General features: G+C 35.8%; 4 protein-coding genes and 2 long non-coding RNA genes across 10 annotated transcripts; 4 read left to right on the forward strand and 2 right to left on the reverse strand.

Moving 5' to 3' along the window:
* LOC18787625 (probable pectinesterase/pectinesterase inhibitor 51) lies at positions 1,597-3,542 on the reverse strand. The gene is made up of 2 exons (XM_007219487.2): positions 2,370-3,542; positions 1,597-2,276 (listed from the first exon to the last, which is right to left on the reverse strand). The coding sequence occupies exons 1-2, from the start codon at positions 3,307-3,309 to the stop codon at positions 1,597-1,599; spliced, it is 1,620 nt and encodes a 539-aa protein (XP_007219549.1). The 5' UTR covers positions 3,310-3,542.
* Positions 5,005-5,430, forward strand: LOC18786098 (SKP1-like protein 11). Its single transcript, XM_007219058.1, has one exon. It carries the CDS (start codon positions 5,005-5,007, stop codon positions 5,428-5,430), a length of 426 nt encoding a protein of 141 aa, XP_007219120.1.
* Positions 7,937-9,546, forward strand: LOC109947223. The gene is made up of 2 exons (XR_002270185.1): positions 7,937-8,398; positions 9,393-9,546. It is a non-coding gene; the product is annotated as an uncharacterized LOC109947223 (long non-coding RNA).
* LOC18785669 (B3 domain-containing protein Os04g0386900) lies at positions 10,054-16,002 on the reverse strand. 5 transcript variants are annotated; one of them, XM_020557130.1, is made up of 5 exons: positions 15,700-16,002; positions 13,821-13,883; positions 11,554-11,607; positions 10,979-11,127; positions 10,054-10,630 (listed from the first exon to the last, which is right to left on the reverse strand). In XM_020557130.1, the coding sequence occupies exons 4-5, from the start codon at positions 11,117-11,119 to the stop codon at positions 10,328-10,330; spliced, it is 444 nt and encodes a 147-aa protein (XP_020412719.1). In that variant the 5' UTR covers positions 11,120-11,127; positions 11,554-11,607; positions 13,821-13,883; positions 15,700-16,002; the 3' UTR covers positions 10,054-10,327. The 5 variants fall into 5 exon arrangements, with proteins under 5 accessions (XP_020412719.1, XP_020412718.1, XP_020412720.1 ...); XM_020557129.1 differs by having other exon boundaries at positions 10,979-11,150; positions 15,700-16,001; XM_020557131.1 differs by lacking the exon at positions 11,554-11,607.
* On the forward strand, positions 16,146-22,438 carry LOC109947222. Its single transcript, XR_002270184.1, has 4 exons — positions 16,146-18,562; positions 19,397-19,546; positions 20,030-20,087; positions 22,079-22,438. It is a non-coding gene; the product is annotated as an uncharacterized LOC109947222 (long non-coding RNA).
* LOC18787479 (SKP1-like protein 1B) lies at positions 23,081-23,917 on the forward strand. Its single transcript, XM_007219334.2, has one exon. It carries the CDS (start codon positions 23,081-23,083, stop codon positions 23,549-23,551), a length of 471 nt encoding a protein of 156 aa, XP_007219396.1. The 3' UTR covers positions 23,552-23,917.

Below are 24,354 nucleotides of genomic sequence, written 5' to 3' on the forward strand. Positions count from 1 at the left end.
AGATGGTGAAAAATGGACAAGAGGAGATTCGTAAGGAGAACCAGTGATCTATTAAAATTAATATGTTGGATATCATTCGTAAGGAGACTCCATATAATTCAACTGGTTTTTGGGTTTTTATTTTTGTTTTCGCTTAGGTGATTGTTTAGTTAGGTATAACCAAGATTTCTGCAAATTTCTCTTTTGTTAAATATGAAAAGGGTTTGTTTGTTAAAAATAATACAAATAAAAGTTTACATATACAAGAGTAATGTCTCCTTTTTTGTGAGTTAATTCGAAGTTTCTTTGTTTTTGATAAATTCTCATTACATCCTTAAACTTCCCAAAAATGAACTCGCACGAAATAATTCCCATTCATATAAAATTTAATAATTTTTTGCAATAATACATTGCCCAATTTGCATTTTGGTCGTTGAATTCGAAAAATAGCTCAGCTCTAGTTTCGTTAGCACCGGTGATCCTACCACTGGATGTCCCAGCTGAGTCTAATTAAGTACCTAAGCACATTCTATTATTGTTTTCCAAATACCAATTTTTTGTCTCACAATGTACACTAGTCAGTAAAATTAATGTGAATTTTGATTAATTATGTGACGTATTTTATTAATTCTTTAAACCAAACACATCATACCTTTAAAATTAGAGTTGAACCAACAAACATTAAAAGAGAAACTCAAAACCTCCATCGTAAATATATCAGGATAATATACCAATGCAGGAATAACAAAAAAGGACATAAGGTTTACACAAAATCAATCTGTGTGGAAAATTTAGAAGGGATCTATCCAAACCACTCAAAAATATATTGCACTAATGTGTCCTTCAATTCCCATTCATCTCTCTCAAAAGCTTTCTTACTCATTTGTCAGATTTGATCTTATATTCGTAATAAAATTTTGTGGTATTAGATACGAGGCCGATGATATAATCTGAAAGACCTCATGATACTACGTACAAGCCTCTTGGGTTAGTTGCAGATAACGAAACAAGTTTTGTAGAAGATAAACACAGCTTTTGGCTGGGAGGAAAACTTAAACATAAACATATAGTTACAAAGAAAGAGAGCATGTAGAAGAGAGCATGCTTACAGCCCTTGTTAGTATTTCTCGGAATTTCAAAGATAAGAGAAACTGAGATTGAGGTTGGGACTTGTTGTGCTGCTCGTTTGTGGAGTATAAAATGTTTAAAGTGAAATTAGGGCTCATCTTTCTCTCTGAAGTTGTGCCTCAGCCGCCATTCTCACCACCTCGCAACGCCTCAACCTCGTCGTGTATGCTAAATGAGTATTTTGCTAAACAAGATGTGGCTTGAGGCGATTTTAAGTCAATGCGTTCAACGCTTTTTTAAACATATTGATCACAACAGAACCTAAGTATCTACTATATAAATTGGCCCACAAGGCTAGTTAAGACAAGCAAATACGAAAAACCCAACCAAGAATTAAGTCCCTAAAGTACCTCAACACTCCACTGTAAAATGTAGAACAAAAGTACTTCAAACAAAAACGTATTTTGACAATAAGATGAGTTTCCTTGTACATTCACTAATTAATATTTGCTATTATTATAAACGGATTTCAAAATCCCTACAAAATTTTCATGTTGAAATCCACTCATTTCCCTGAATAAAATTCTGCACAGAATATGCATTAACATGCTCAGATGGGATCTTGCTACTAAAGGGCGCTCTCTTGGAAAAATCAGAACCAGCTCCAGAATTACCAAACTCCCCATAAAAAAGGGTGCTCAAAGCAAAATCCTCACTCCAAGTCATCCACCCATCTGGGGAAAGAAGAGCTTCCATGGTACAGTTTATAAAAACTGTCCTTGAATACTCCTTCCATGGCCTCCCCAAGTAGCTCTTGTGCACTTCGGGGTTGTTTTGATACAGCTTCATGAACTCTTCGGTGCCATTGATCAAGCAGTTCTGAAATACGAAACCAGTTGATTGTGCAGGGTCTGTTCTGCCGTGAGCTGTGACGGTGCTACTTTCGCCGTTCTCGGGGTTTAGTTGTCGAGGGCGGATGAGGATGTTGCAGTCTTGGAAAACCGCAGCTGAGTTTCCGAAGATGAAATCGACGTTGCCTTGGATGTTGCATGACTTGTAGAACTGGCGGTTGCCGTGTGCGTAGAGAGTGTCCTGGTTGCCTAAGAATTCACAGTTCTCAATCACAGAGAGATCACTGTCTGATCTAAAGGCTACTGCTTGGTGGACATCAGGACCTGCTGTGTTCTGGATTGTGAGACCACTGGCCATGAACCCATCTCCAAGAACACCTGAAAAATAATAAGAAACAATCAGAACCTTACTTTCAAAGCATAATAAAAACATGTAATAAATATAAATAAAAAGTTATGCAAATAACCTACCGACTGTGGCAGAATTGTACGTGGAGATTCCGGGCATGCCCACATTCAACGACCCTGTAATTACCGTTTTGCCAATCCCGTCACCCAAAAACACCACGTTCCGCTTCTCTAAGGGCACCCTCACAATCTCGTCGTACACCCCAGCCTTTATGCGGATCACGAACTTCTTCTCTCCCGCATTATCCGGTGCGGCGTTCACGGCCCTCTGAACCGTCCTGTAGCATTTCTCATACTTCTCCTTGCACACCGTCACGTCCGCCGTTAAATTCAACGGCACTCCGCCCCGAACCCCCTGGCCTGACCCTCTGCCCTCGACCCGCTCCCAGAACCCTTCGCGCTCGGTCTTAGGAGGGGCCCACAACTTGGTGTCGTTTCCGAAGTTGTCGTACGAGAACATCATGCTGAGGGCGTTGCTGGACTTTCCGACCAGCGAGTCGAGAAAAGACATGGTCTCGTTGACCATCTGGGTGTCGTTGGCGTACTTGAGGCCCGACCAGCAGCCGTATTGGTACAGCAGCGCGGCGCTCATCGAGGCACGTGCGTTTTTAATGCTTCCACGTGACAGGCCGTCGGTGGTGAGAGAAATTCGGTACTGGGAGTTCCCGAGGTCGTCGAGGCAATTGTTAGCAGCGGTGGTGCGGTTTTGGTTGCCTGCAGACGAGTCTAGGATAGCCTTCACCATCTTCTGCGCCTTGTGGAGGCTATCGGTGGAGACCTGGATGGCGGATTGGATGGCTTGAATTGGGGTGGTGTTTGGGTCAGTGACGAGCCCGGCTAAGGACGCCTGACAAGTGTCGGGAAATCGCGTGGCTTTGCAGACTTGCTGGATCAGAGGGACGGGGACGGTGACGTGCCTGCGGGGTTGAAGGTTGCGGGCGGCGGAGGTGAGAGAGAGGAAGAGCGTGAGGGAGAGGAGAGGGAGGAAGAGGAAGGAGGCCATGGATATGAGCAAGAGGAACTTGGGTTTGGGAGAGTTTTTGTTTTCGCTTTGAAAGTTGGAGGGTTTGAGTGATTTTATAGCCTATATATATAATGCTACCACCTTGTCGATGCAGGAAAAGGAGGAGAGAAATATTTTCTATATTTTTTTCTCGTTTTAGGAAATCTCTTGTTATACTAGGAAAAGAAAGTTGGAAAGGGAAAGTTTCTTTTTCCTTTTTCATGCAGGTAGCTTGGTTGGGATGGGAAAACCCTCATGACATTGACAACCATATTGGTCAAACATAAAGAACATAGAAGGCTGTGTAAATAATTCCGTTGACTCAATAAGGGAAAGAACTAGAGCTAAATTACATCAGTATATATTACAAGGAAACAAAACCTATTAGGTAAGAGTAAAGTCAGACCAGAAACATAATCAATTATGGATTCGATGCGTCAGAGAAGGGGGAATATTTGATGTAATAAGAGTTGACTCCCCTTACAAGGTGGAGGTTTTCAGTCTCACTTAAGTTTCCTATTGTGAGGGCGATAATATACACATACTATAAGGATGCTAAAACTCGAAATCACTGTAATAGTGGGTCAGAGCTCATGTTGTAATGATTGGGGGTTTACCAAATGAGATAACGAGAGCCTATTTTTGTTTCATGTATTTAAGAATTACATTACTATGTTTGGAGTTTAGACGAGATCTGAACGAAACCGAGGTTCACCTAGCATAGAAGTTCAGTCATGTACTAGAATAATCAGGAGGCTAAAATTATGAATTTTGAGTAAGAGCTCTTGTACAGATGAATATGGATATGGAGGGTTTGAGTTTTACTTTTAATGTTGAGGTGTGCTGGTGGGTAAAAGAATTAGTAAAAAATGTCGCATAAATAATCAAAATCTTATTTTACTGACTAGTGGTACATTGTGAGACAAAAAGTCGGCATTGTAAAACAGTAATTGGATGTAATTCATTTGAGTTTCTTGTTTATTCTCCAGCTATTGCTTGAATTCCAGAAATTGAAACGGTATCAATCTTACATTTGAGTAGCTTGACTAAGCTTGTTTCAAGCCATATTGTTTACTTTCTTGTTTATGAATGGAAAGTGCGCCTGCAGCTAAGCCATTAGGGTTAGTAAAATGGTAAGAAAATGTACGAAAATATGTCATACGATTAAGATAGGTCAAGAGTTTAATCTCATCTCATCCATATCATCTTCTACCAAAATGCAAAATCTGCCCCAAAGAGTCAGGTGTTGTAGGCTTTATGTTTCTGCATGATGCATGTGTGAAACTAGCCAGCATCCTAACACGTCTTCTAAATTTTGTCATGGGGTTTTGCCTATCGGGGGAAAAAGGAATTATCACAATATATGATTGAACAAAATCAAAAGTTACTTTAGTTAAGCTGTATGAAAAATATCTACGACAATAAATCGCAAAATATAAAAACTTTCCCTTTCCTTTTTGAAAAAGGAGCCATCATCAGCCCATTCCTTTTCCTAATATAAGAATGTTTCCTAATAGGAGAGAAAAAAAATTGTCTCCTTTTCCCACTTGGACAAGGTGTTATGAGCAGGCTATAAAATCATGCCAAGTCTTTGAAACTCAAATCACTCAACTCTTCAACTTCCAAAGTCAGAAAAGAAAAACTCTCCTAAGTTTTCAACTTAAAGACTTAGTTAATATCACAAAGATCAAAACAATGGCCTCTGACGAGATGAAGAAGATAATCCTAAAGAGCGACGACAACCAAACCTTCGAGGTGGAGGTGGCTGTGGCCATGCGGTCACAAACCATCAAGCACATGGTGGAGGACGACTGTGTCAATGACGCGATACCTCTGTCAAATGTGACCAGCAGCGCCCTAGCGAAGGTGATCGAGTACTGCAAGAAGCACCATGAAGAGGATGCCGATGTCAAGAACAAAGAGAGTCTCAAGAGCTGGGATGCTGAGTTCGTGAAGGTGGACCTAAGCAAGCTGTTTGACTTAATCTTGGCTGCAAACTATCTGGACATCAAGAGCCTACTGGATTTGACTTGCCAGGCTGTGGCGGACATGATCAAGGACAAGATACCTGAAGAGATCCGTGTGATCTTCAACATCGAGAATGAGTGGGCATTTGAGTGAGAGAGTTAGACAACCCCTACATACCTTTTTTCTTTTTTCTTGATAAATTCTTAACATATTACATATCTTAGAAATTAATCATATAATAATTAACTTTCCTTTTTTTGGGTGCCAAAATTCGGGAAATTTTATTCATAGACGTAAATAAAGGGTTTGCATCCCCAGCTAGTACATTAAACCGCCAATGTGGCCAAATCACATCCCAAACATGGGAACCTCTAGAACGAGTGGCAAAGCGAGTACCCTCATGTCCTGCTCCCAAATGTCAAAAACAATGCCCTCCAAGGTGGCGTCAAGAGCCGTATCCCCGTTAATCATATAATAATAATTTACTGAACTTCCCAAACTGTACTCACACAAAATAATTTCCATACATACATGAGCCAGTAAGAGTGCAAATTATTCTTCCCCTCATCACAAACCATTCCAAACACAAGTGTCCCATCACTTCACAAATACCTTCACACACTGATCTATCTAATTTCTTCACACTTACGAGGAAAAAATAGCTAAAATAATTTTTTAAAAAACTTAATCTTGTGTTCGAACTTTTGTAACCATGCATGGATCATCTCATGCTACATGTAATAAAAAATTTATTGAATAAATAGCTTTTTGAGAGGAAACAAAATTTAAAGTACTATTTACTTGTTTTGATATTTACTCCTAAAGAGTTCATAATTTGAGAAACTGAGAGGGTCATCTCAACTCAATAATGTTTACAAATGTATAATGATGGAAAAAATCAATGGTTTTATAATATATTACCTCGTTCATTGCTAGTTTCTGTATCATGCTCTATTATCATCAAATTACAGAGGAACTTTTAGGAAGCGATAAGTTTTAATGGAATGCGAAAATGCTTCTTCAATTATGCCTCTCTTTCTCTACTCTCTTATTGTTACAATAATTAGAAATCAATAAAGTAAGTGTATGTTAGCTCAAGTAGTTAAGAGCAGTTATCCTGCATTCGAAGTGCTACAGTCATCTGTATAGGAGTTAGATGCACAATTTCCTAAATTAGGGAGAATGCAATGAGAATTTGGGAATGAGGAACTATGAAAATGAATTTATAATGAAAGGTATTTGAGAAAAAGTACTATGGTATTATGAACAAAAGTAATATTATCCCCATTTTTTGAACAATTTGTAATCTGTTACAAATCAAAAGGATAAAATCATAAAACCCCAAACAAATCTTCTTCTTTTTTTGTTTAACAACCAACACCAAACAAAATAATTACTTTCTGACAAAAAATATCCCACATTTTAATTGATATGGCAGAAAAAATGTTAGCTGCAGTTTTTATTACCAAAAATACAGAAGCTAAACCAATCGTTGCGGCTATACTGCGGTGCCTTTAAAATATATATTTTTAAAATAATTAATAGTATAGTCGCGGATTTATACTCATATAAAAAAAAGGAAAAAAAAAAAGAGGGCACTTAGGCGCTAGGCGGGTCCTTTTTATAAATTGTATAGCCGCACGGTTATACTTTGTAAATATAATATATTTAAAGAGTATAACCACACGGCTATATTGGGTCCCGTTTTCTTAGTTTTTAAATAAATAGTATAGCCGCATGGCTATACTATTTAAATATTTACTGGTTAATTTCTTGACCCAGTACGTTGACATAAAGGTAAAAATGTCAGTTTCCTCCACATAACACAGTTAGTTAATACACGTATGATATGCATACGTACCTATTAATAATAAAAAATTATTGTTTGTCGTATGCTTTTGAAAAATAGGAACAAAATTGTATATTATTGAGCTCAAACGTACGATTCGAGCATTATGCACGTACTCATGCATTATTTTCACAAATAAGACAATAATATTTTTCAAATATTTTACAATAATACACTTATTATTCGCCAATTTTATTTGGAATTTCACGTATTACAGAAAGAAAAAAAAGGCTACAAATTACAAAAACAGAATAAATAAATTTACATTTTTATCAAATGATCGAATTTTTTACCGTATGTTTTAAAGAAAGTTATTGAATAATAAACTTAGATATTTTATACGTATTATAGCCGCTTCATATTTTAGTAATGATACAAAGGTAAAATGAAATGACTACATATAAGATCATCATTTGTGTAAAAGCGATTTTTTTTTTTTGTTGGAGTATAAAGTGACATGAACTTTTAATGCTACACTTACCACATTTTTATCCCACATTTCTATACCACATGATGTGGCATGTCTATATCATATATCACATCAATTAAATTAATGAAGTGTATTTTAATAAAGAAAGTTTAATTAATAATTTTTTAAAAGTGTTAATGAATCATAAAAGAAAAGAAAATATTAAATAATTTTAATTAATGTGGTTGTCCACCTCATTTGCCACATCATGTGGTATAAAAATGTGGTATACAAATATGGTAAGAGTAGCATTATTCTTTTTTAAAACTAAAATATGGTTTCCTAGTAAATTGGATGAGGGATGGTGGTGTGTTCTAAACCATTGGATGCGTAAAAATGAGACTAGTCTCTTTCTTTTTATCTAGGGTATTTTGGGGTTTTCAAGCGTTTCACTTTTCCTTTATCTGCGTAGCAACAGTCTTGATTATGCGTAGCAAGATTAGCCTAGCAACAATCTTGATGAGTTTCAGGGATACTTCTTTATCTCAATAACCAGTGGTGGCCATAGTTCACGACGGTAGTCCTCGAAGGCGTTGCGTCTATTCTTGTCATCTTGGGCGAAGGATGAGTTTCGGGGGTAATTCTTTATCCCAGTAAACCAGTGGTGGCCATAGCTCACGATGGTAGTCCTCGAAGGCGTTGCATCCAGCATTCTTCTATTCTTGGGCGAAGGATGAGTTTCGAGGGTAATTATTTATCCCAATAAACCAGTGGTGGCCATAGCTCACGACAGCAGTCCTCGAAGGCGTTGCGTCCAACATTCTTCTCTTCTCAGATGGGGAGGCCGAGGCAGAGTCACAAAGGTAAGTTCTCGATATGAATACTTGAGTATTGGGCGGGCCCTTGCTACCTAAAGGTAACTCCCTGCCGCCATATTCACTGCCCTTGCCACATTTTGTGGCGGTGGAGTCGACATCTCCGGCCTCCACTCGGGACCAGTGGTGCCCTTCTTGCCACTCCGCTAAGGATGCGACCAGGACTCTATGTCGTATGCTCAGTATTGAGTCCAGTACTGAGTGTGCAACGAAGGAACTGCATCGTATGCTCAGTATTGGGGGGAAAGTGGATAGTTCTTGAGCATATTGTTTTTCTGTGTTTAGCACTGGCATATATGAGTTTTTATGTGTTTCTTGCTTCTCTTTTGTGTTCTTATGAGTTTTTATTGTGAAGCTAGTACACCAATTTAGTAAATATGGAGAGGGCTACCCATTAGGGACTAGGTGAGAGCTACTATTAGAGTAGGTGTGCACTTAACTTCCAATGGAGAGGGCTACCACCCTTATAGAGTGAAAGCCTCTATACAAACGTCGTTTCAGAAAAGAAAAAAAAAAAATTTGTATTGGGACTTCAAGTGTAGAGGCTTGAATAAGACTAAATATGACTTAAGTGTACTTGACGTATTGGGAATATGTCCCCTCTCACAATTTTCATTGAACGAAACAAGCCCTATACCATAGTAGTTACAGCTATAACTTATAGCTTGTTGATTTCATGACTTATATTATACTTATATTATTTTTATTATAATTATATTATATTGTTTATATTATACTTATATTATTTGTATGTTGTCATTGATCGAATCACATTTAAGTTTGGTTCATCATTTAAATATGAAATTTGCAATGAAGATGTATTGTTAAGATATTTGGATTGGAGAATTACTTTTATGGGGAGGAACATATTCGATCGGGAATTTAATTTGATTTTATTGCACTACCCCTCTAATGATTTCCAAGTCTTACAATGGGCCGAGGGGTAAATGTAAACCTATTAATTTGGTTTATTTCCTTGTAGATATATGCAGATGAAATAGGTGCAGATCATCAGGCTCGCCAGGAAACTTATTAATTTGGACATGGTAATGTATATTTTGTTTGGCTCCTTTGTTTATTTGAGTTTGTATTAATCAAGTTATGGTGAAATGGTTGTCAGTTAAATCTTTGTCTTTTATATGGAGTGGAGTTTGGATATGATTTTGCATTTCTGATGCTATTGGGATGCTTAAATAGAATTTATTTATCTCATGGATTTAGCCTGACATAACATATTTACACCTCAGGAGACAACTTTACTCTGCTTATTTGCTCTTGTCAAGAATTGTTAAACTAACACATTTGTGAAGAAATTTGGAATTTGAGTTCTGCATATTGCATATTATTGTACTCTGCCATATCATCCTCCTTATTGTGTTTTGCAAATGTATTGGGCTTATCCTTACTGCTCTAAACCTCTCTCTGGCTCTCCCTTGCTTGTTTCTCCATCTCCAACTCCCACATCAGACAAACGGGTAAGTAAAGTCTTTTCTTTTCTTTTTTTTCTTTCTTTTTTCGTTTTTTGCTTTAAATCTCACTCATCAAAAAAACAGACAATACAATTACCATCATCGATTATGAGACCTTCAGAAATCATTCCTCAAGTTATTTGATGCATTTTGAGCAGCATGACAGTTGAATGGTACGAAATTATTAAAGAGGATGTTTGTTAGAAAGTACGCTACTAAATTACATTCTTTAAAGGTATCCAAACAGTAATAGATACTCATGTTACTTAAGTATTGTGTCAAATGACACCATAACTCCTAGACTGGAACACATGGACTCAAAATCATACAATTATCGCATCCTTAATAGGCTCTGCTTGAGTTCCATCAAATTCAAATCATATTAGCTTCCGAAAGTAACCTCATTCGGGAAATTGACAACATCCAGTAAAAGACAATACGGCATATACTATTCGAGAACAATTGGTGCATCTACATTATCACCATCAAGCTTGTCTAGAAATTCTGATGGGATGTCACCTCTGAGAATTTGGACTCTGAATACTAGCCTAGTACTGCTGCACTCCAGTTGTTCAAACACACATGCATCTCCAACCTTCAAATTGTTGTCAATGGCAAACGCTTTCCAGTTATCAAGCCTTTTATAATTGGATGACCCATGATATGTCATCTCCCAGTTCTTGCCCCGAAATGTGAGAACCGTAGGGATTGAACAGGAAGGTAGTGTTGCACTAAATTTGCCTGGGACCACCTGCTCAAACAAATGATTGTTTCAACGAATTAGACTAATTAAAGAAAAGAAAATGATAATCCCAAATTAGTGAATTAGCAATGCACAACATTATTGCCTACAGTTGCAAAGAAAAAGAAAGTTTCAACAGTAGCTAAATTATTTTTCGCTTAAACAAGGCAACTCTTTATTTAAAACTAAGACGTATGTGCAAATTGCCCATATATTATGCTCATCAAACAAATTGTTACTTCATTGCAATGGTCAATTGACAACTATGATCATGTAGACTGGCACCAATAGTTAAGAAATTGACATAGAAGGAAGTCTCACCACCATTTAAACATGAGAAATTAGGGGATTATTTACCAGTTGGCACATGGGTTTGATACTTGTTTTCGTCAGAACCACATCGAAAAAGGGTTTCCCAGAAAGTGGCCAAAATTCATCCCCTTCCAGTTCAATCACGGGATTTGATGTGGATAGATCTTCCATTTGAGGTTCTCCCATTTCATCAACTGGAAATTAACAAAGAAATTATCTGCAAAAACAATCATAATACTAATGAAAACATACCCAACAGTACAAATAAAACACAAAAAACATCTTATGATGAAAAAGAGATCATGAATTTTAAAGGTTATGGAAAGTTGCAAAGAATTTCAGAGAACTTCAGAATTAAATGCACTTGTAGGCAAAAACTTATTAGAAATAATCCGAAAGGGTGAAACACAATGAAACAAGTCCATGAAACATATAGAAACTAAACAGACTAAACATAACGTTCGACAATAGACAAAAACAGTAAACTCATCTATTGGGTAGACCTTATGACATGAAAAATTTGGGCATTTTCTTATGAAATCGACAGCTCATAGGCTTACTACATTCACAACAATGCCTAAAGCCAAGAAATTTGAAACCCATTTTGAAAAAGAAAATACCTTTTAAGGTCTGGTGGAAGTGGCTTGGTGAGGTGAAGAAGAGAGCGTGAAGATCTGGTGGAAGTAGCCGATTGACAGAGCCAACGGCGAGAGAAAGAAGAAGAGAGCCAGTCAGCGAAAAAAAGCTCAGCTCGGTTTAAGAACTGTGCTAATTTGTTTTTGGTAAGACTGTACGTTAATGTATTCCTATTTTATATATGTACTAGCAAGGGCACCCGTGCAATGCTGTGGGTTTTGAAATTGCGTCCAATGTGTATAAAGTCGTAAAAATATGTAGGAAATATGGCTTTGTTTATATGTATATTGAGATCTAAATAGTAGCATCATGCTTAGTTTAGTATGTTTAAGTTACAAAAAACAAATTAATAAGATGATATATGTGCTGCTTGTTATGTTAAAATACTGGCCCTATTTATATATAAATTGAGATCTAAACAGTGCCATCATGCTTAGTTTGGCAAGCTTAAGTTGTAAAAAATAAACTAACCTGTTTTATATGCTGCTTGTTATGTTAAAATATTATGCATATTTTAATATATCAAGCAGTTATTAAAACATCAAAATATGAGCAGCATTGAGCTGCATATTGTTCCAAAAAAACTTGTACATGCGTTTATCTATATTTTAATGGGTGGTGGACATGAATTTTTCTTTTTTGATGTTTCTTGCAAGGGCATCTAGCTGTTGCTGCATTTGTTGTGTAGCCGGCTGATGTTCCTTCTTCTCCATTCAAGAGGTTTTAAAGTCGGAAAATGGCAAGCGTTAATTATTATGATAGAATTAAGTTAAAAAAGTAAACCAGAGAAATAACAATTTACATAAATCAAGCATTCGATTAATCTGATGGATAAAAGTATAAGGTCAATTTTATTGAATCAATTGAAAATAAACTGAAAACAATTGTGACAATTTTAATAGAATCAAATTAAGGGGTGTTGACTCTGTTGGTATAAACTTGGTAAACGGTAGCTGTTAGTGTCAACAAATGAGAAAATTTGAGCAAAGACAATGGCTATTGTTATAGAATTAAGGCTAACAACAAAAACTGAACAAACCACAATTTAAATGATCTAAAAATACCTAATAACCTATAAACAGAAATAAGATGATCTAGTGAACTAATGAGCAAATTTGTTATAGAAGTAAGATAATCTAGTGGAGAAGTAAGCTATAGAAGCAGAATAAAGGTAGAGATAAGACGCTATAGGTTATAGTTTTGTTAATTACATTTAAAACATTTAATAATGATGTTTCAAATTTGAAAAATGTAATTGAAAGTCAGTTCATATGGGAGCTCCAAAAAAATACGAAAATAAATAAATTTTTAATAATTAATTAAAAAGAGTAAATAAATTTATATATTTATTGAAGTTATCAAATTTCCATACCCCAACTTCTAAAAACAGGGAAGTTTCTTAATATGAACAAAAATTTCAAGTGACTAAAATATTAGAATCAGGGAGAATTGAAATATATGTACATCACTTGTGTAAACCACAAAAATTTATGCAAGGCAAATGCTTTAAAATCAAACACATTGGCTCAAAGGAATGAAACCAAATTGCATTCTAAAAGACGTTTGAGAAAAATCATATTTTAAAAGAGAGTTGATAAATTTTCTTAAAAATTGAATCATAATTGAAGACAATTATGAGAAAGGAAACTTTGCCCAAATTCAATGCAATCAACTACCACTTAATATAGAGAAATTGAGTGGGGAACTAAGCTGTGAACAATGAAATATTATGTATGTAATGTGTACGTTAATGAGATGAATGAATTGAAAAGGAAAGAGTATAAAATCTGATGTGGAAGTAGGAGAGGCAATTTTGGAACTGCCCTGGCTTTTTTCTTCTTCTAACCGATAATTGGTAAATTGTCAGAATCTGACACATTTTCTTCTCTGGTTTTATGTTTATCATCAGCAAGACAAACACTTTCATAAGAGATTTCTATACCATTTGAAATGGCAAAACTATGAGCTTCTTGCATCATCTAATTTCGTTTGCTGTCTCTAGTCCTTTTACTCATTATGCACAGAAATTTAAAACCCCAAGCAACAGATTGATAACTGGAAAGGAGAAAAAACATGCATTTATAAAATTTTAAATTATCAATCACACCTAAACTGTAATTAAGCAAAGCAAATGCACCGTGATATTGACAGAACCACAGAAATGAGAATTTTCAATTGTCATAATATTTGGCAATCAATAAACTACAGCCACCATGCATGCAGTCTTTTGAAAAATGGATGAAACACTAACCTGTAGTCAAAGAAGCTATCAAGCACTTTGAAAAACAGCCACACAAAAGCAGGATCACAACAGCTATACAAAGACAGAAAAAAAAAAATTAGGTTAATAAATATAATTTTGGTTTTGCTTGTGAGATAAGACAGTCTCAATTAATTAATCTGTTTCAATACTGATTTTGGTATTGAACCCAACAGAAACTATACTTTTTGTTTCATTTCCTTTTCTTACACAAACAATTGAAAACATGAAAATATGATGATACAAAGTGAAGACTGGTTTCTTTTCAAAATCCTTGAGAGGAGAATCACATGTTAATTGGTTGAAAAGTAACCAACACCATAAAGAGAAAACTAAATAAACACATCACAACTCATTTCAAAACCCATATGCATGCAAGACAGTGTAGACCAGTACCAAATGTTCTATAAAAAACAAATTCGATAAAATCAAACACTATTTAATTAGTTAGGCCAATGTGATCAATTTGTTTCTGAAAATTAGTTCAATGGCCCATAATTGTGACCTGCAACCAACCATTTACAGAGGAGCAATTTGAAAAAAAAATTAAGCAACAATCAAAAGAGCGAAAAATAAAGACATTTTAGATTCTAAAACAGGGCTCTGAACAACCGGTGATCCCCAATTAGAGCATTAGTGCCACATGTGCTACATCTTTGACAGTGTTTTGATATGTAGCCAACCTTTTAAAAAAAAAAAAAATCTCATTCCCATTGTTAAAAATTGATGATCTTTTCCCACTTTAAAGTTATTTCCACTATGAATTGAATATATATATATATATATATATATATATATATATATACAGAGAGCTTCCATTGAGGGATCCCTCAAATAAGCTTATTTGAGGGACACCCCTTGTAGGCCCCACTCCGGATTGTATTTCACTAATCCAAACCGTCTATTTTGTAGATACTCATTCAAAGATCATCTCTACAAAAAATCACTTGAATCCGATATCATGTGACCACTCAATTAAGTTATTGAAATTTTAGTACTTTTCTTAAAGCACGGTGTTCATTGATTTTGTAAGACATAATTGGATGTCGAAACGGTTTCCGATTTGTCTAATTTTTTGTAAGGATGATCTATGAATGAATACCTAAAAAATAGATGATTTGGATTATTGAGAAAAGAATTGTAGGGTACCCTAAAGGGCGTCCCTCAAATAAAATTATTTGAGGGATCCCTCAATAGAAGGGGACTGATATATATATATATATATATATATATATATATTAAGAAAAAGTTCTTTCACTAACTGTATTGCAATACATAACACAACAATTTCTTTTGTTTCCATATAATATCCTAATTTCCTTTGTTTCCATGGAAAATTGCCATTCTTCAGATAAGGAAAAGCCAGAGAACAATTTCATTAAGTAGAGTCTCAATTGCATTGCATTGGACACTTGTTTTTTAATTTTATTTTTCAGGTTTAATCCAAAAGAAACAGAAAGGAGGGGAAATATTATGCAGATAAGATTCGAGTCTCTGACTGACATATAAAAAAAACACACACTAAAAAGCATTATCCTGAACTGAAAGCTTTCAATTCCCATATCAATATCAAATTCCAAAAAGTCCAACTTCTAAAAACACAATACATAAAAACCAACCCATGAATCAAAACAGCATAAAAAATAGCCCAAAAAAAAAAACAGAGAAAATTGCACCAAGATCCATGATCCATCTATTTATAATTACTGTCACTCTATATATTAGCTTGCTTTCAGAGCCTTCAACTGTCGAATGAACATCAAACCACTAAAAGAAAGAAAGTCCCTTGACAAAAAAAATCTCCCAGCCAACAAACAAATTCTTCAGATGAAGACCAAAATATCTGTTAAAAAGTTTACGGGAAGCATACCTGAAGACAAACGATGCAAGGGACAACCAAGGGACAAATCTCTAATTCAAAATTTCCAATTATTAAATTGGTGGTGTTTTGCTGTAGAAACGATGAAACGTTTGCAACAGAAGAGTACGTATGGCTGGGCAAATAGGGAACAGAAGAAGAGGCTAAGTGGAGAGCATTTTAAGCAAACCACATCAGCTTCTTTATGGTAGCAAGCTATGTAAAGCAGTCAAAGCCTCCAGATGTAGACATCGAAGAACCAACCCAGCTCTCCCATCTTTACCCATGAAACTCTCCAATCAGCCAGTTGAAATCGAACCAGACACCTCTCAAGAAGAAACAGCTGCTAGTTACATCCGAAGGAAAGAGAGGGCAAAAAAGAGAAAACACAAAACAATCGACTAAGAGCAAAACCGTGATTTCACTGTGATGATGAGAAAAATGAGTTTGCAAAACAGTAAAAAGAAAGGCATTTTCGTCATTTCACTGTGCTTAACTACAGTGTTTAGTTGCATTGGGTTTTAGTATATATAGAATTTCCTAAAATTTGAAATTTGAAACTAATTTGCCCTCCAATTCTTTCTGGCACTTTTGCTGTCAATGAAGAAGTCTTCATTTCTTTCTTCATTGACCTGTGTTGTTAATTGGTATATTTTGTAACGGCTGGTCTGACAAACGAATCCCATGTGGATTATGATATTATAGTTCTATAACACATTTGTTGATAAGAAGCTGCCATTTGACTTTTTACTTAGCACAGACAAGCGGGTAAGTAAAGTCTCTATCTTTTTCAGGTTTTTTGCCTTAAATTTCCGATTTTTGCAGTCATTTCAGTCCTTGTGCTCATCACCCATGTCAACCACAGACAGCATGTTCGATTCTGATATCTGGGTTGCGTTCGGGTTTGGTGCTTTGGTGGGTTTTTCTGATTTTCAATTCCTGTGGGTTTACAAGGAATGTCCTAGATTGTTTAACCCTCGATAGAATATTTAAGTCCTTTGCCGGAATTAGTTCATAAAAGAACTTTTCATAATTCATACACTTTCAAGCTAACTGCAAATTGTATTAATTGGTTTTGGAGATGACTGGGTTGAAACCACTGCAAAACAATTTGGGAATTTGTTGATAAATTTTTTATTCAATTTTGGTGATGACTGTTTTGAACCCAAAAGTTTACAGCCTTTTAACTTCCTTAGCTGTTTTGGGATTTGAAGGGACAGTAAGTTCTCTCTACCATTCTGCATTGGGGGTTTTCTTTCAACCTCTATCTGCAACCTGAAATACTCTAATGTACCTAAAACAAAAAAAACAAAAACAAAAAAGGTGTTTGTTACAGTATTTATAGAGATCTAGTTTGGAAATTGAGCCACTAATGCTCTTGTTTAGTGTGTATTGCAAATATACCTTCGTGATTTATTTTGTTTTCTTATTGTGTTTTGCAAATATGTTAGGTACAGAATCTTACAGAGCTCTGGAAGATTCTGTACCTGATGAAGCTATTCAACTTTACACTGATGCTTGTGCTCTTCTTGAAGATGATGACAAGGATCAAATGGCCTTTGATCTATAATGAGCTGCCACTAGCTGTCTTCTGGCAGCATTAATAATCAGGCAACTAACTGTTATTCCTTATGGCTTAATTGAGGCTAAGGTATTGGAAAACTGTGGTTTGAGGTTTAAAATCTATTAGAAAAGAGTAGGACGACTCTCACGCTTGGAATCTGGGGCTAAATATGAGTCTCTGCTTGTGCCATTGTTTTCAACTTTAAGTTCTTACTGGATCTATAAAATGTTCTTGCTGCTGCTTTTCTGTTGAGATGGGGCTTAGCAGCTGATAAGTGCAATGCTACTAATACCAATGCTGATAAGGTGTGGAAGTATTTCTTTTGGCACTAATCTTTATCAATATTTTGGATGTATTTAGAAATTAGATATATTGTATGTCCTGGACTAGTGTAGAGGTATTGGTATTTGATATGAAGACAATATTGAAATGGTTTCCTACGCTATACATACATGAGGTACTAAGTAATATGTATTTTCTATTCTTTCCCCTTTCATTTCCTTGTGGCTTCATTAGATAAAGGGACCAAGTTTTGGTTGCATCTGTAGTAATTAGCATTTCTCTTCTCATGAAAGCTTATTATGAGTCATCTTGTATTCTTGTATCCTTGTAGCCTTTTTACATATTCCCCGAGTCTTCACTATTCCACTGTGAAAAGTAATTCTGTCACACTATTTACTGTTTATCCATATGTTTTTGTCTCCTTGAATTCCTTCCTACTAGTTACAAGAACCCATGAATGTAATGACTGTTAGATCTTGAAGCAAACCTTCACAGTTGGGTGGCAGAGTGTCGATTTGCATCCTTTGATTATAAAAGAGTCTGATGTAAACTTCTTAGTTGTGTCCTTGAATTGGCCTAACGTTGTCTTTGTGAAAATACAAATAACTCTTGTGTACAGTCATTGTATTTGCTTTCTTATTTTGAAAGCTATTTTTTTTCTTTCTTGATTTCAAGGTGGCTATCTTTATGACATCAATGGGAAGAAGTATCTTGATTTTTTGTTTCCGGAAGAAGTATCTTTATGACCCAAGTTCTCTTATGTACTTTTATTTTACATTTTGTATTATGAAAGTTTTTTGCTATACCCGGCAGAAGAGTCAAATGCTGGTACTCCCATGTTGAACTTTTGGGGTAAAGTTACTTCAATGAAGGATTCTGATGCAGCTTCTCCTGCGGTTAACTATGTCTCTTAGAGTGTTGACAAAGTTGCACAGCCACAGTTTCCTTTTGCTTTGTCAGCGGCAGTTGGTGAATCTGTTGACGTAAAATCGGGTGCCTTTCACACCTCAAGCCTAAAAGCTGAAGCAGGTCCGTATGATAATTTGCTAATTTTCTTTTTAATATTCTCCTATTGTTGATAAGCATTGTTGAAGGCCCTTGAATGTTGCATTTATCTTTTTCCTTATGTTTTCTTTATAAAAAGAGATAGAAGGAGATTTAAGTGTATTAAAACAAACCTAGGCTTCTGAAGGATTTTCCTTCAAAGGAATGGGCAAATGGATTGGAACTCTGTGAATATCTTTCAGTTGGTAGAGGATACGCATGTCCAAAGACCATGAAGGTAGTTATGACCTAATACCACGAAGGCAGGTTGCCTGTAAATGTCAGTTTAAAGTGCTCACTTGAGTGTGGCAATGAAAAATTAAGCTATCGTCTGTTGGAACCTTTTATATAGTTCAGCGTGGGTTCTCTTATGCACAACCTTTGTATAGAATCCAGTTCTTGTTTTCTTATGCACAACCTTTGTATGATTTCATTTTATTTGACTGTCTACATTTGTTTGTTTGTGAAATTTCAGTTGAGGCTTCCTCAACGCTTATCTATGGCGTAGAACAATGAATCGTATATTAGGCTTAGATTCTTTGGATCCTTGTTAATAAGTTTGACACCTTCTTTTGAATTGTTATATATCTGAAAATATCATGTCAAATTGAAAAGTGTCAAAATAGTTCCATACAGAGTTTTACTAAAAATCATACTTTAATAGTCACATGCTAATTTTAGCAGTAGATTTGTAACACTGAAGTAGGAACCTCTATAGCACTTCTTTATTAGATTTGAAAGTCACCTTTTCGAGTTGTGTTGAACACTGCTGAGTTTACTGTTATATGTTGTTGCTCATTGACTCGTTGATTTTCTTAGTGTCATCCTGTGCCCAAGTCTAGATCAGATGGTTTCAAAGCAAGTTCAAATGTCTTTTCCTTGCCGCTTCTAAGTTTTGGGGAGACATTTGAAGATGCATATGAAGTGATCTTGATTTTGGATGATCGAGAGCAATTTGCCACTCAGGGGGTCAGTAACTTATTTCTTCTGCCATATTTCTTTTCATGTTGAAGCTAGTGAAAGATACTCCTTGTTCTTTCTAGACATCAAAAGAGTTTTGTGGTTAAGTAATAATTATTTCAGAATGAAAGACAGAGCAATACTAAATTTAAAGATTTACGAATAAAAAGAGAAGAATCAAGGACTGGGAGACGATGAAAGCTGAACAGAATTAAAACAAAATTCTTCCCCAATCTTCTTCTCCGATCAGCCCCAAGCCCTCTTGCTCGAAGGGAGGGAGATCAATGAGAGAGAAGAGAGAGGGGCGGTTTTGAGTGAGAGCACCTTCCTCTGTGTCATGTTGTAACTGGTCTCCCTTTTATGTACTCTTCATGTTGGATTCTTGCTATTGTACTATACTCAATAGTCAATACTAATGTTTAGTCCTATTCTTTGTCCATTGTTTGCTATTGTTTATAGAACTGTGATTAATTTCGTATCTATTGTGTTTAGATCACGACCTGGGAGAATAATTGAGAATGTTCGTACTCAATTCAAAATCAAAATAGAGGTCAGTTCTCGAAGTCTGTTATATGCTAGTTCTTCTAATACTTTCATTGAACATTAACTAGATTTTGAACTGTCTGAGTATCATTTTTATATGTTTTACTTTGTATCGGTTTCACAAAACATGGCAACTTTTGGTTCTGCTTTTGGTTACTTTTTGTGTGTTTGTATTGTGTTGACATATTTTGCTACTTCATGATTGAGTCAGCTGAAAATTTTAAATACAATGAGGAAACTTTTCATGTTTCCCTCTTCAGTCATGAGTAGTTTTTTATGAAATGGCACAGTGAATTCTGTGAAGCTAAGCTAATGGCCTTTTTTCTGAAAAGTATATACCTGTGGAATTATTGTAAATGTGTATTCGACTGTGGCTTTTGTTCACGCGGTTCACGACCTCTCGGAAGGGGTTGAGTTGAGTAATAGCAGATGAGGCGAAACGTCGTAACAACCTCCGACCAATGCCATCTTGTCTTCAAGTCGTAGTTAACAGTACCAGAGTCAATGGTCAACGTCGTCATCTCTATATTTTTATGCATTTATTTTTGGTTTTGTTACCTTTTTGGTTTGTTCCCACATCAACGTTGTGTTACAAAAAAAGGGTTACCGTGAATTTAGAGTATGCAGTTTTGAGAACCTAAGACATTGCAACTGGGACTTATTTTGGCCTTCTGTAGAGCAAAAAACCCACCATGGGACTTTGGTTTCCCTTATATGAAGAACTCAACTGAGTTTATCCATTCATCCTTGGATAAATAAGTCAGTTTCACTTTCACCTCCCTGGGACATCTTAGTAAGGTCGTATGTCTCTTCAGTGGCCCTATTCTTTATGGGCCTTGCAAAATCTGTCCACTTGCTTCGAGTCCTATAATTAAACTCCACATTTTCCATTGACGTTTTCATTTCTCTCTTGCTATTTATGATGACAAAGTCATACTTGTAATCTATTCTACTTGTTTTTACCTTTTTGTAAATAATTCCATTGCTAAAACCCGAACTCAAATTGGCTAATTTTCATTTATAATTTTGAGAACTTGCAAGTATTTGGCTCTGGAACCTTCCATTCTTGTTGTTAAAAATATTTTGGCTTGTTGTAGTGTTCCTCATGTGTTTCTACTTCAAATCTCAAATTGTTGTGAGAACTAATCCACATCGCATCATAAAATGATTTTTGGAATTTGTGAGAATAGTGAATCTCTGTCTTTTATGTAGAGTGGAATTTGGACATGATTTTGCATTTCTAATGCTATTGGGATGCTTATTGGACTGGATGACATATGTATTGCATATTATTGTACTCTGCCATATCATCCTTCCTTTTTGTGTTTTGCAAATGTTGAGATAATGCTACCCTGCTGTCTTTTGTGTTATATAGAGCCTTGAAGGAAGTTGGATTTTTCTTTAAGTGGAAGTGTATATATAAAAAAGTCAAATCAGATGACTAATCCTGCTCCTATAAAACTAGGTTATTTGGTGATGGAGAATAGCATGTCGTTTGGAGCTTCTTTTTAAAAAAAATACATGTCCTTTGGAGCTAGAAGGTCCTTTGAATTATGCAACAAGTCAATTGTTCAGGCTACTTAAATGGATGCATTTTAGTTTATTATAGTTTCAAAAATTACATACATGTGGGTGTGCTTGGTGACAATGGGACGAGCTGCATGTCCTAAGCCTCCAAACTTACCATAGGAATGTTTTTGCTGCAGAGGTTTCAATCCTTACCAGCGCATTGCTTTGTCTCTGCCCTTTTCTTTTAGTTTGTGCTTAGTTTGCCAGGCTGGTCGAGTAATTTTGTGTTTGTTTTTTGAGATTACTTGTATTGGTGTTGTAAAAGTTGTTGGTGTCTGCTGCAACCTTTTCTTTCTCACTTTTTGGTGATTTTTATCTAACAGTTTCCGATTCAAGCTAGAGACAGTTTACCTACATAAATAATCGCATCAAGGCATTGGCAAATTACTTGGGGTTGTTTTGTAACTCTTGATACATGTTTCCTTGCAGGTTATCTTTGGGAGAGAGCCTTGAGGATGATTTGCAGGTTGAGCCGCAAACCAGGTTCAGGCTGTCCAGAATGTCTGGCATTAGGGTTCATACTTTTATCCTTCATCAATGATTGGGAGTTTACCGAAGGCGACAACTAGCAACTATTTTCTTTAACATCTGTAATAGTTACATTAATATGCTTGGACTTTAGTCAATCTGAATGAAACCGAGGTCAGCCTAGCATCCGAACTTCTTATGTATTATGAATTTTCAGTAAGAGAAATCAAACCTTTGTATATTATTTATCCTGATAGAGATGAAAGAGAATGTGTTGCTACTATTTCAATATTAACATGGAGGTTTAGAGTTTTACTTTAACTGTTGGTTTCCTCAACTCTATTTTAAAAGGTGTGCTGTGTTTCTTCCTATATTTTCCTTCTTCTTTTTTTCTTTTTTTTTGGGGGTCCAATCGTTGCTTGATTTCAGTAATTGAAGTTGTATCAATCTTACATTTCATTACTTCAGTCTCTGAGCCAGTTTTTTCCTTTTCTTTTCTTTCTCTGTTAACGCATAACGAGCCAACAGCCACTTTAAGATAGATCAAGAGGTCAATGTCATCCCATCCTTAATTAGTGCAGCCAGGCCAAGCGCCCCCATCATCTTCTACCAAAATCTTGCCCAATAATAGGGTTGGATAAAATCAAGCTCCATGAAAAAGGATTTATAACAATAAACAGCGAAGAAGAAAAAATATATAATAAAAACAAAACTTTCCCTTTCCTATTTGTTGCAGGGGCCGTCAGCCACTTTCCTTTTCCTAGTATGAGAATGTTACCTAATATGAGAAAAAAAAAAATATATCTCTCCTTTTTCTATACGGACAAGGTGTTATAGGTAGGCTATAAAATCACCCTAAAGTCTCTCAACTTTTGCAACTCAAATCTCTCAACCAAAGCCAAAAAAGAAACTCTCCCAAGTTCTCAACTCAAAGTCTTAGTTAAAATTACAAAGACCAAAACAATGGCCTCCGTTGAGATGAAGAAAATAACCCTAAAGAGCGACGACGGTGAGATCTTTGAGGTGGAGGAGGCTGTGGCCATGCAGTCACAGACCATCAAGCACATGGTGGAGGACGACTGCGCCGATGGCCCAATACCTCTGCCGAACGTGACTAGCAACATCGTAGCGAAGGTGATCGAGTACTGCAAGAAGCACCATGAAGAGGATGCTGATGGCGAGAAGAACAAAGAGGACATTAAGAAATGGGATGTTGAGTTCGTGAAGGTGGACCAGAGTACTATGTTTGACTTAATCTTGGCTGCAAACTATCTCAATGTCAAGAGCCTGCTGGATTTGACTTGCCAGACTGTGGCGGACATGATCAATGGAAAGACACCTGAAGAGATTCGTGAGATCTTCAACATCAAAAATGACTTCACGCCAGAGGAAGAAAAGGAGGTTCGTAATGAGAACCAATGGGCATTTGAGTGAGAGAGTTAAAGATCCCCTTCATACCTGTTATTATTACATAACAAGATCCCCTACATACTTGTTATTATTACATAATTCAACTTTCTGTCTATTATTTTTCTTCTAGTTATAATTCAATTGTTTTTTTTTAATTAATTTTTTTGTTAGATGATTGCTCAGATGTAACCAAGATTTCTACAAAACCTTGTTTGTCAAATATTTCTAATGATACAGTTATATGTCTCCTATTTTGTGTGTTAAGAAACTTCTTTGTTGTCAATAAATTCTTAACAAATTACATCTCTTGGAAATTAATCATAGAATAACTAAACTGGACTCACACGAAATCATTTGCATTCATACAAGGGCCATTCTATTAATTTTACATTCAACATGTTAGCTTATATATATATATATATTAGGCAATGGGAATTGAATTCACGAGACAAGTCTTGCTTTTGGGGATTTTGGTTATTTTGAGTTGGGCACTATTCTCTCTTCTTTGTTTGGTTTTGGAATTTGGATTCTTCAACTTGGTGGCTGGTTTTGGTTCTGCCTCAGTTTAGTATGCAACTGAAGAAGACGTACGACGAAAAAATATGCAGGAACAAAGTTAATGACGATCTTAATTAACCAATTATGTTACGTAAAAGATTAATGAACAGAATTAACCAATTATGTTAAGAACTTAATGACTTTTCTAATTGGTTCTTCCCAAGTTTGCAAATTGGCCAAGTTACTCTATGGATTGCAATAGAGTTCAACTCAAAATAATAATAAATTGAGATTTGTTTTGTGTTGTTTTGAAGCTGGAGATTTACCAT

Source organism: Prunus persica, chromosome G2 (genome assembly GCF_000346465.2).
Source record: "Prunus persica cultivar Lovell chromosome G2, Prunus_persica_NCBIv2, whole genome shotgun sequence".
NCBI classification, from domain to species: Eukaryota; Viridiplantae; Streptophyta; class Magnoliopsida; order Rosales; family Rosaceae; genus Prunus; species Prunus persica.

What these genes read in the sequence shown, in the direction of transcription:
- LOC18787625 (XM_007219487.2), bottom strand. Translation starts at nt 3,309, where the DNA reads ATGGCCTCCTTCCTCTTCCTCCCTCTCCTCTCCCTCACGCTCTTCCTC. An exon ending in GTACAATTCTGCCACAGTCG is followed by an intron (nt 2,277 to 2,369) that starts GTAGGTTATTTG and finishes ATTATTTTTCAG; the next exon opens with GTGTTCTTGGAGATGGGTTC.
- LOC18786098 (XM_007219058.1), top strand. Translation starts at nt 5,005, where the DNA reads ATGGCCTCTGACGAGATGAAGAAGATAATCCTAAAGAGCGACGACAAC.
- LOC18785669 (XM_020557131.1), bottom strand. Translation starts at nt 11,119, where the DNA reads ATGGGAGAACCTCAAATGGAAGATCTATCCACATCAAATCCCGTGATT. An exon ending in TCAAACCCATGTGCCAACTG is followed by an intron (nt 10,631 to 10,978) that starts GTAAATAATCCC and finishes TTGTTTGAGCAG; the next exon opens with GTGGTCCCAGGCAAATTTAG.
- LOC18787479 (XM_007219334.2), top strand. Translation starts at nt 23,081, where the DNA reads ATGGCCTCCGTTGAGATGAAGAAAATAACCCTAAAGAGCGACGACGGT.